General features: G+C 50.0%; 1 protein-coding gene across 1 annotated transcript in view; it reads left to right on the forward strand.

Moving 5' to 3' along the window:
• Positions 1 to 6,292: 6,292 nt before the first annotated feature.
• Positions 6,293 to 11,908, forward strand: part of smg8 (SMG8 nonsense mediated mRNA decay factor) — a 5,985-nt gene continuing 369 nt past the window's right edge. Inside the window, exons 1-4 of the mRNA XM_072446987.1 lie at positions 6,293 to 6,985; positions 7,421 to 8,309; positions 9,811 to 9,956; positions 11,102 to 11,908. The exon at positions 11,102 to 11,908 is cut by the window's right edge and continues 42 nt beyond it. Of these exons, the coding sequence (XP_072303088.1) occupies positions 6,386 to 6,985; positions 7,421 to 8,309; positions 9,811 to 9,956; positions 11,102 to 11,908 (2,442 nt within the window). The 5' untranslated portion in view covers positions 6,293 to 6,385. The remainder of the gene's footprint in view (positions 6,986 to 7,420; positions 8,310 to 9,810; positions 9,957 to 11,101) is intronic.

Consider the following 11,908-nt stretch of genomic DNA (forward strand, 5'->3'; position numbering starts at 1 on the left):
AATTACATTTATGTTGAATCTATTTAAACTTAACTACTTCATCCAGTGGCTAAAATATCTAAAAATGGTCGCATGGTACTGTTGGCCAATGTCGGTTTAAAATGTCCTGCTTATCAATGATTATTATCAATATTTTGTCAATTTTAACAAATGAAATTAGAACAAGAAAGTGTAATAACCTTATAAACACACATGCATGGTTAGTTAAAATTATACTGCAAGGGTTACTTAACTTACTTAAACTATAACTATAGTATATGGATATCCCGATTAATAATTTTTTGAATGAGCATGTTAGATATTGTGTGCAGCATGATTGAAATAATAAATAAATATATATTTGCATATTATGCAAATATACATTTATTTAAATACTTAAATATATTCATATAAAACATACATACAAGTATTTTGTGAAGGTAGTAATATATATATCAACATCTACATCAACATTTATATAAATATGAATATATATATATATATATATATATATATATATATATATATATATATATATATATATATGTATCCTAACCAGTGAAAAACAAACTTCCAGCCTCCACTCTAAATTACATTTAACTGTTACCATGATATCTGTCATCCCCAAAAACATAGGTTTAGACACCAAGATCATAATTCTGTTGGCCCTAGAAGTAGTTCTGGCGACTTTGTCGGTTGGTCGCCATTTTAAAAATGGCTGCCAAATTAGGTTAAGCTACCTTCCACTGATGTCTATCATAGTTAAATGTATTTATATTGACACAAAGGAGACATTGAGGCCAAAAAGGTTTGGTCCCCTCAGGTGGTACCAATAAGTGCCCTGGATCATGGCCTAAAATCAGGCTGAGCTAAATAATATGTCTGTTTGCCGTAACCCAACCGACCCGGTATGAAACTAGCCAACTGAAAACATTTTATCAGCATTTTGTTGAAAAAACGTCAAAATCTTTTAAAATCTTTTAAAATATTTTTTCTATTATTTCGCCGACGCACGACCGTCGAATAAGTTTATCACGCTGGTAAACCTATATTACATTCAAAGGACTGATATCGCATTGCGCAACGCATGTGCGTTTTCATATTCGGTCCTCCACATACCTCTGTAACAAAATAGAACGCGCAAAACGGGCACTATATTGCATTTTACAAGTTGGTTTGTCTCCGTCGGTGCCACTGAAGTGGCCATAGTACATGTCACTCTCTATCACGATGTGACTTGATTTCAATTTGAGTTACGCAATGCATTCTGGGATTGAAACACGCCCAGCAGCGTCATCACAACGAACATGGCAGGGCCCGTGTCCCCTGCATGTTTCCCCCGCTCGCCTTCACTACCAAAATAAAGGATAACGGCGTAAAAAAGGTCGATTGAAATATCTTAAAATCGGGAGATTTAGTCTCCCGATCGGGTTGATCGAGACGTTTTCCGTCATTGACTGTTGAAGCCTGACCCCTGGACTGTTGAAGCCTGACCCCTGGACTGTTGAAGCCTGACCCCTGGACTGTTGAAGTCTGACCCCTGGACTATTGAAGCCTGACCCCTGGACTATTGAAGCCTGACCCCTGGACTGTTGAAGTCTGACCCCTGGACTGTTGAAGCCTGACCCCTGGACTGTTGAAACCCGACCCCTGGACTGTTGAAGCCTGACCCCTGGACTGTTGAAGCCCGACCCCTGGACTGTTGAAGCCTGACCCCTGGACTATTGAAGCCTGACCCCTGGACTATTGAAGCCTGACCCCTGGACTGTTGAAGCCTGACCCCTGGACTGTTGAAACCTGACCCCTGGACTGTTGAAGCCTGACCCCTGGACTGTTGAAGCCCGACCCCTGGACTGTTGAAGCCTGACCCCTGGACTATTGAAGCCTGACCCCTGGACTATTGAAGCCTGACCCCTGGACTGTTGAAGCCTGACCCCTGGACTGTTGAAACCTGACCCCTGGACTGTTGAAGCCCGACCCCTGGACTGTTGAAGCCTGACCCCTGGACTGTTGAAGCCCGACCCCTGGACTATTGAAGCCTGACCCCTGGACTGTTGAAGCCTGACCCCTGGACTGTTGAAACCTGACCCCTGGACTGTTGAAGCCCGACCCCTGGACTGTTGAAGCCTGACCCCTGGACTGTTGAAGCCCGACCCCTGGACTGTTGAAGCCTGACCCCTGCAAACAGCAAACAGACAATTTATTTGGGGTAGCCTCATCAATAAAACTTTGGCACTGCTGGGTAGGCTTGTATAAAACAATGAAGCGAATGGATGGAGACTGTTTTAGCTCCATTTTAAAAGAAACATACTCAAATGATGAAAACACTCCAAAAGACAACCTGTGGGTGATTATTTCATCTCTAAAGATTGCACACACACCTCCACTCTTTTAGTTTTTACGTATTTCAGATTCAAACTTGAAGTTGGGTGGAGCAGATTCTATAAGAACTAGATTACCCGTGTTTTTGTCAAGCCATGTTTCTGTTAAAAACATAAAATCAAGATTATAAGAATAAATAAAAGAATTGATTAGAAATTATTTGTTACATAAAAACCTGACATTTAGCACAGCAAGTTTCACTTTGGTTTTGGAAGAACAAAACATCGTCTTCCCACGTGGTACATGAATTAAAAGTCTCTGATTTACGGTTTCATGTTTCCGACTGCCAGAGGACGCTAGAGCCACTCCGAAAGTCTTCTTGCGTTTGTCCATTTTGAGATATTGTTTGCAGTGAGGGGTCACCAACAGTTGTGTGGGGTCACCAAACAGGAGTGTTCTTTGTTTTAGTTTATTACGCTGGATAATGCAAACGCTTAAAGCATCGCTAAACTTCTTTACATTAACAGATAGTTTGGTGATTAGAAAACTCGTGAAAGAATGTTATAAATGACATATCTTTAAGAATAACTTTCCATATAGCAATGTTGTGTGTGATGATTAAATATAAAATGTTACACATGTAGGTCAGGTTAACTAAATCCACTCAGAAGCTGTTTTATGAAACCAAACCAACCGTTGTTTGTGTTTTTTATATTCTCTTAGTGTAGTAATTGCTACTATACACTATAAGGTACAGTATCACTGAGATGTTTGTTTTGCTCTTTACAATCTGATATTTTGTAAAATGTAAAGTTTATGTCAAATGTATTTTGTCACAAATGGTATGCGCCTCTAAGTCTTTGTATTATCATTACCAATAGTGGAAATAAAGTTTGTTTACTTCATGAATTCAGTTGTAAATGAGTATTTATACAAAAAAAACACAGTAATGTCAAATAGCCCCTCCTATATTTTGCATCACCAGCCGCCACTGGTGGGAAGTGAACTATCAGACACTTGCCAGGTGCAAACACCAAGCCACAGGGAAGTGTAATAGTTGGGGTCCTGTTCAGTTGTGTGTGGTCTGGGTTTGGACTGACTTTATTTGCAGACGATGGAGCGATTTGGAGACGAGGAAGGAAACCTGCTTATACCATCTCCCAAGTTCAGCTTGCCCTGGAGAAGGAGGTCGAATGGGCAAATGATTGAGGCTTCAAAATATCCACAAGCAATGATATGATATTTAGCAATAAAAGGAAGTACCAGACCATCAGCTGCACATATATGGAGAGAAGATTGAAAGAAGTACAAATCTCCAGTGATAAGGTCACACATGTTGTGTAGGTTTCAAAATTCAGAAGAACAATGCTTGTGTTCAATGTCCATGCCAACGAGCCCGGGCAACGAGCTGTGCCATCAGGGCAGGGAAAAGACACAGCAAGCAGAGTACGATCGGTCTAGTTGTGTTCTGTTGGGTCTAGTAGTGTTCTGTTGGGTCTAGTTGTGTTCTGTTCGGTCTAGTTGTGTTCTGTTGGGTCTAGTAGTGTTCTGTTGGGTCTAGTTGTGTTCTTTTGGGTCTAGTAGTGTTCTGTTGGGTCTAGTTGTGTTCTTTTGGGTCTAGTAGTGTTCTGTTCGGTCTAGTTGTGTTCTGTTGGGTCTAGTTGTGTATTCTGTTGGGTCTAGTTGTGTTCTGTTGGGTCTAGTAGTGTTCTGTTGGGTCTAGTTGTGTTCTTTTGGGTCTAGTAGTGTTCTGTTGGGTCTAGTTGTGTTCTGTTGGGTCTAGTTGTGTTCTGTTGGGTCTAGTTGTGTTCTGTTGGGTCTAGTAGTGTTCTGTTCGGTCTAGTTGTGTTCTGTTGGGTCTAGTAGTGTTCTGTTCGGTCTAGTTGTGTTCTGTTGGGTCTAGTAGTGTTCTGTTCGGTCTAGTTGTGTTCTGTTGGGTCTAGTTGTGTTCTGTTCGGTCTAGTTGTGTATTCTGTTGGGTCTAGTTGTGTTCTGTTGGGTCTAGTAGTGTTCTGTTGGGTCTAGTTGTGTTCTTTTGGGTCTAGTAGTGTTCTGTTCGGTCTAGTTGTGTTCTGTTGGGTCTAGTTGTGTTCTGTTGGGTCTAGTTGTGTTCTGTTGGGTCTAGTAGTGTTCTGTTCGGTCTAGTTGTGTTCTGTTGGGTCTAGTAGTGTTCTGTTCGGTCTAGTTGTGTTCTGTTGGGTCTAGTTGTGTTCTGTTGGGTCTAGTTGTGTTCTGTTCGGTCTAGTTGTGTTCTGTTGGGTCTAGTTGTGTTCTGTTCGGTCTAGTTGTGTGTTCTGTTGGGTCTAGTTGTGTTCTATTCGGTCTAGTTGTGTTCTGTTGGGTCTAGTTGTGTTCTGTTGGGTCTAGTTGTGTTCTGTTCGGTCTAGTTGTGTTCTGTTCGGTCTAGTTGTGTTCTGTTCGGTCTAGTTGTGTTCTGTTCGGTCTAGTTGTGTTCTGTTGGGTCTAGTTGTGTTCTTTTGGGTCTAGTTGTGTTCTGTTGGGTCTAGTTGTGTTCTGTTCGGTCTAGTTGTGTTCTGTTGGGTCTAGTTGTGTGTTCTGTTGGGTCTAGTTGTGTTCTATTCGGTCTAGTTGTGTTCTGTTGGGTCTAGTTGTGTTCTGTTGGGTCTAGTTGTGTTCTGTTCGGTCTAGTTGTGTTCTGTTGGGTCTAGTTGTGTTCTTTTGGGTCTAGTTGTGTTCTGTTGGGTCTAGTTGTGTTCTGTTCGGTCTAGTTGTGTTCTGTTGGGTCTAGTTGTGTGTTCTGTTGGGTCTAGTTGTGTTCTGTTGGGTCTAGTAGTGTTCTGTTCGGTCTAGTTGTGTTCTGTTGGGTCTAGTTGTGTTCTGTTGGGTCTAGTAGTGTTCTGTTCGGTCTAGTAGTGTTCTGTTCGGTATAGTTGTGTTCTGTTGGGTCTAGTAGTGTTCTGTTGGGTCTAGTTGTGTTCTGTTCGGTCTAGTAGTGGAGAGGTGGAGGAACAGGCCTGATTACGCAGGGATCTGCAGTGCCACCACTGGCTCCAAACACCACACTTAGACCTTCACACGTGGCTGACAAGACACAAAGCCATGGTTCAATTAGTCTATTTAGTAGATTTTTGCCATTCCACTTTAGCCTCGAAGAAGAAAGTATAAGGTGGTCTATGCTTTGTGTCTTGTAGCCTGTTGTTATAAGTGAAGTTTAATTGAGAGACGGAGACTGCTCTGTCATTACACATAATAATAAAATAAAAATGATATTGACGGTCTGAGGACAACTCAATAAAGCCACAAGAGGGTGCTCCAGGATAACGTACACTCTTTCAATTGGTCAAGTTTTGGACTAAACTAAATAAATTAATACAAATAAAAATATAAACCAATTATTCTTTACATTATTTAAAAAGTATTATTTTCCTAATTTAAAAAACAAAGTAGAAGATATGAAGTAGAAGGACTCTGCTCAGGGGAAACAGGAGCTCAATTGCTTCAGTCTGGATTTTACACAGATTTTTTTCTTCTTCACCAAATTCAAAAACAGCAAATGTATCTTAACAAAGTGAATTTTAAGACATTGTATTTTCATACACTGTTAAAACAGTACAACCTGAATATTAAAGCATTGTATTATTTTACAGAGATTTTTTACATTATTTTCAGAATTTTAACTTAATGTTTTACAAAAATCTGCTCACATTATTCAAATGCAATATGCAAAATGCAATATTCAGTGTAAAATTAAAGCTTTGGTAATAAAAACACACACAAAATAGCTTCATACTGTCCCTCATGTGTTGATGGAGTGTGACAGGTTCAGTCCATCACCTGTCATCACCTGGTTGGGTGTACAGGGCGCTGATGGAGTTTCATTTCGACAGGTGACCGCACAATAGGCTCTGGTCAAGTGTTGTAACAGACAACCACCAGTGAGAGGCAGCAGTGCGCCGTGAGCGCACAGTCTACCGGAAATACACAAGAAGAAGAAGTGTTTCCTGTTGACATTTGGTGCTGAACCGAAAGTGTAGCATTATGAGGATGAAGCCTAGCATTGGATCTTGTGCGAGGATCCAGTAGGTAGCGCTTGTGTTTGGGTTCGAGTGCGGGTCTTGGAGTCATGGTGGTCCCCGTGGACATCGAAGCTCTCCTGCGAGAAGAGACCGAGACCGGGGAGCAGACCGGGCCCGGTGAGGAGGGGCTGTGTGTGGTGGGGCTGTTCGGGAAGAGCAGCCTTCAGCCCGGCTCCATGAAGGAGTCTCTACTGGACGACCTGCTGGACAGACACGTGTTCCCGCCGTTCGGCCCGGCCAGCGGCAGCGGGCTGCGGGCGGTGCACGAGCCCGAGCGGCGCGTGCTGTACCTGCTGATGAGCTCCGCGTGCGACAGTCGCGAGCTGCTCCGCGCGTGCGGCGCCATGAGCGCAAACGGCGCACACGCAGACGCGCACGAGCTGTGGAAGAGCCTGGAGCGGCAGCACTGTCTGCAGCTGCTCTACCTGTTCTCCGTGTGCCACGTGCTGCTGCTCGCGCACCCCAACCACACGTTTGACGTCTCGTACGACCGCACGTTCCGCGCGATGGACGCGCTGCGCCAGAAGGTCCTGCCGCTGATGCGCGCGGCCATCAAGGACTGCACCGTGTCCAAGGAGTGGAAGCTGAACTGCCGGCCGTGCCCCCCGCGCCTGCTCTTCGTCTTCCACATGAACGGCACGCTCAAGGTCAGGGAGAGGTCAGGGGGAGGTCAAGGGGAGCTCAGGGGGATCTCAGGGGTGTCACGTTTTGAGTGAGCACAATTAATCACATTTCTCAAAACACTGTAGGATTATTGTATTGTATAGACACCAGTAAAGCCACTTAGAGTTTAAAATCATCAGGATATAGTTCTGAGTTTTATATTCCGAGTGTTTCACTACTAAAGAACTGTGAAATGTAATGTATGTTGACCAAACCAGAGCAGAAAGTTGTGCAGCTTCACCTTATGCTTGGAGATGGAGCTGCTGGAACACTCTTCTGTGAAAACTCTTCTGTGAAAACCTTTCTCTCAGTGAAATGACTCTGCACCGTTGCTATTCTTAATCTTTAGACAGAATCTGCTCTCTTTAGTGCAGCTCCGTCACATTGAGCTGAAGCTAAACTGTGGTCTCTGTGTGAAGGTTTGCAGCGGCCCCGAGTCTGGAGCAAACCCAGACAAACCCAAGAAGCACTCTCCTCGCCGGCGGCTGCAACACGCCCTGGAGGACCAGATCTATCGCATCTTCCGTAAGAGCCGCGTGCTGACGAACCAGAGCAGTAACTGTCTGTTCACGGTGCCGGCCAATCAGGCCTTTGTGTACGTGGTGCCCACCGCCGAGGAGGACGCCGTGGCCACGCTGCTGGGACAGCTGCAGGGGCACTGCGCTCTGGGGGAGCACGATTCGGTGGCGCGCCCCAGGAGGTACCACATGATGCGCCGCTCTACTCAGGCCCCAGCCCCTATGGAGCTGGGGACCGGGCCTTTTTCCGGGGCCCCTCAGGACTGCTCGCTGAGGGAGTTCTTGTGGCAGCACATTGAGCTGGTGCTCACAAAGAAAGGCTTTGACGACAGTGTGGGCCGGAACCCTCAGCCCTCCCACTTTGAGCTGCCATCCTTCTCCAAGTGGCTCCAGGTGGCTTCCAGACTGCACCAGGGGATGCTGGGGGCCCCTGAGGAGGAGCACAAAGAGCTGCTAGTCAAAGTCCAAAACCAGCTCAAAGTGTTGGAGGGCTTTCTGGACGCTGATGCCAAGTTTTCAGACAGCCGTTGTCAGAAGGCTCTGCCCCTGGCCCACAGCACGTACCAGTCCAACCTGCCCCATAACTACACGTCCACCGTGCACAAGAACCAGCTCGCTCAGGCGCTGCGCGTGTACAGCCAACACGCCCGGGGCGTGGCCTTCCAGCGCCACGCCCTGCAGCTGCACGACGACTGCTACAAGTTCTGGAGCAGCGGTCACCAGCTGTGTGAGGAGAGAAGTCTGACTGACCAGCACTGTGTGCACAAGTTCCACCTGCTGCCCCAGCACGGTCAGTCACACCCTCTGCACTAGGACCAGCCCGGTCAGTCACACCCTCTGTACTAGGACCAGCACGGTCAGTCACACCCTCTGCACTAGGACCAGCCCGGTCAGTCACACCCTCTGTACTAGGACCAGCCCGGTCAGTCACACCCTCTGCACTAGGACCAGCCCGGTCAGTCACACCCTCTGTACTAGGACCAGCCCGGTCAGTCACACCCTCTGCACTAGGACCAGCCCGGTCAGTCACACCCTCTGTACTAGGACCAGCCCGGTCAGTCACACCCTCTGTACTAGGACCAGCCCGGTCAGTCACACCCTCTGTACTAGGACCAGCCCGGTCAGTCACACCCTCTGTACTAGGACCAGCCCGGTCAGTCACACCCTCTGTACTAGGACCAGCCCGGTCAGTCACACCCTCTGCACTAGGACCAGCCCGGTCAGTCACACCCTCTGTACTAGGACCAGCCCGGTCAGTCACACCCTCTGCACTAGGACCAGCCCGGTCAGTCACACCCTCTGTACTAGGACCAGCCCGGTCAGTCACACCCTCTGCACTAGGACCAGCCCGGTCAGTCACACCCTCTGTACTAGGACCAGCCCGGTCAGTCACACCCTCTGCACTAGGACCAGCCCGGTCAGTCACACCCTCTGCACTAGGACCAGCCCGGTCAGTCACACCCTCTGTACTAGGACCAGCCCGGTCAGTCACACCCTCTGCACTAGGACCAGCCCGGTCAGTCACACCCTCTGCACTAGGACTCAAATGCTTTTAGACTTTCTGTGCCAGGTAGGGCCCTCTCTCGCTCTCTCTCACCCGCTCGCTCGCTCGCTCTCTCTCCCCTTGCTCGCTCTCTCACCCCGATGTGATGTTTTATTAAATCCGACATTCACAAAAAGAGTTTAATGAGAAAACCAATTAAGACTCATCTAAATGCAATGGGCCCCACAGAAAACCCTAACTTGCCTCGGTATGAAACCCTAAATTCTTGGCCTGGCCGGCATCCTGCGTCAGTCAGATGGAAGCGCTGCACAGACAGATGTTGCAACACTGAACTTTCCTGCTTATCAGAGCAACGCGAGAACTGGAGGTGGTAAAGGTTTTAGCATATAATGCAAATCACATCGCTGCCTTCAGTGTGTGTTCTCTCCACAGCAAATTCATTTTTTTGTAGGGCAATAAAATATTTTAATACCCTCATTTGGCTATTATATGAAATATATATTAGGTTAAATTGTGAAAATTAACCATGAACAATATTTTAATAATCAGAATTAAAGATTCTGTGAAATTCTGGAACTTGGCTTTTTACATTTTCAGTCTGTTTTTATTGTAGCCTTTTTTACTTTAAATGATATTCTCGATATTCACATTTTGCATATCATCAAAATGTGGCAGGCCATTTCTATCGTTCAAAAATCATTCATAATTTAGACCTACCAGCATTTGAACAACCCGTCTCTGAGTGGTTCTGTATCTCAGACCTTGCAGAATTCTTTCACTTTTTCAGGTGAGACGCTTGACCTGGATCACAACCCACCCATTCTGCAACACAACAGCAGGGGGCGCTCCAGCAGCAGCTGCAATTGTGGGTGGAAGCAGGCCACCAGAGACGACCCGTTTGACCTGCAGGCAGCCAACTATGACTTTTACAAGGTGAGATTCTACTGCTGATTGACACGCACATAAGCACCCTCGCGTGCCCCTCACGCACCCTCACGCACCCCCCTCACGCACCCTCACGCACCCTCCTCACGCACCCCCCTCACGCGCCCTCCTCACGCACCCTCCTCACGCACCCTCACGCACCCCCCTCACGCACCCTCACGCACCCTCCTCACGCACCCCCCTCACGCGCCCTCCTCACGCACCCTCCTCACGCACCCCCCTCACGCACCCCTCACGCGCCCTCCTCACGCACCCTCACGCGCCCTCCTCACACACACCCCTTACGCACCCCCCTCACGCGCCCTCCTCACGCGCCCTCCTCACGCGCCCTCCTCACGCACCCCCCTCACGCGCCCTCCTCACGCGCCCTCCTCACGCACCCTCCTCACGCACCCCCCTCACGCACCCCTCACGCGCCCTCCTCACACACACCCCTCACGCGCCCTCCTCACGCACCCCCCTCACGCACCCCTCACGCACCCCTCACGCGCCCCCCTCACGCGCCCCCCTCACGCACCCCCCTCACGCGCCCTCCTCACGCGCCCTCCTCACGCGCCCTCACGCACCCCCCTCACGCACCCCTCACGCGCCCTCCTCACGCACCCCCCTCACGCACCCCCCTCACGCGCCCTCCTCACGCGCCCTCCTCACGCACCCTCCTCACGCACCCCCCTCACGCACCCCTCACGCGCCCTCCTCACGCACCCCCCTCACGCACCCCCCTCACGCGCCCTCCTCACGCGCCCTCCTCACGCACCCTCCTCACACACACCCCTCACGCACCCCTCACGCGCCCTCCTCACGCGCCCTTCTCACGCGCCCTCCTCACGCGCCCTCACGCACCCCTCACGCGCCCTCCTCACGCACCCCCCTCACGCGCCCTCCTCACGCACCCTCACACACCCCTCACGCACCCCCCTCACGCACCCCCCTCACGCGCCCTCCTCACGCACCCCCTTCACGCACCCTCCTCACACACCCCTCACGCGCCCTCCTCACGCACCCCCTTCACGCACCCTCCTCACACACCCCTCACGCGCCCTCCTCACGCGCCCTCCTCACGCACCCCCCTCACGCACCCCTCATGCACCCCTCAAGTACTCTGTACTGGAGCTTGTGTGTGTCGTTTGCAGGTTCTGGAAGACAAGTGTTGTGGGAAGCTGGAACGGTTGGAGTTCCCCGTGTTTGAGGCCAGCACCCCGGACCCAGCTCCAGCCTGTGAGCCCGACCAGAGGCCCCACGGCGAGGGCCCGGGACCTGGGGACGAGAAGAGCCACACTCCTGTAGACCCCAGCCTGAGCCTGGCCTTGAGCCTGGGGCACTCCACCGACAGTCTGGAGCACTTCGGAGAAGGCGACGCTCCAGAGGCCCCGCGGCAGAAGAGGCCCAGCCTGCTGGACCGCCAGCCCTCCACAGTGGAGTACCTGCCCGGCATGATGCACTCGGGCTGCCCCAAAGGCCTCCTGCCCAAGTTCTCCAGCTGGTCCCTGCTGAAGCTGGGCCCCGCTAAGGCCTACAACTGCCACGTGGGCCTGGAGCAGCCCGGCTTCCTGCCCGGATCCGCCTTCCTTCTGCCCTGGGACCTGGTAATTCGCTCTCGCTCTGAGGAGGAGGGACTCTCTCAGTCTCTGGACAGCTCCGGTCTGTGGCCTGTCCCTAACAAGAACGTGTCAGGGAAACGCGGGGGCCCTGGAGGCCCTGGGCGGAGCCGACGCCGGGACGATGTGGCTCGTCTGTACGTGGGCTTCTCGTATGAGGACAGCAGGGGGCGACGCTTCATCAGTGCCGGGCCTGAGAAGATCGTGAAAGTCATGGGACCTGGAGGGGCCAAGGAGCCTGCCTCAAGGGTTCTGAGCACAGACATGCCCCTCTACATGCCCTCGCCTTCCCAGGGCAGGGGCGTCAAGGTGCACTTGGCCCAGCTGTCCCACCTGTTCATC

This window comes from Eucyclogobius newberryi, unplaced genomic scaffold (assembly GCF_026437365.1).
Source record: "Eucyclogobius newberryi isolate DKJ021-1_F unplaced genomic scaffold, fEucNew1.0.hap1 SCAF_15, whole genome shotgun sequence".
NCBI classification, from domain to species: domain Eukaryota; kingdom Metazoa; phylum Chordata; class Actinopteri; order Gobiiformes; family Gobiidae; genus Eucyclogobius; species Eucyclogobius newberryi.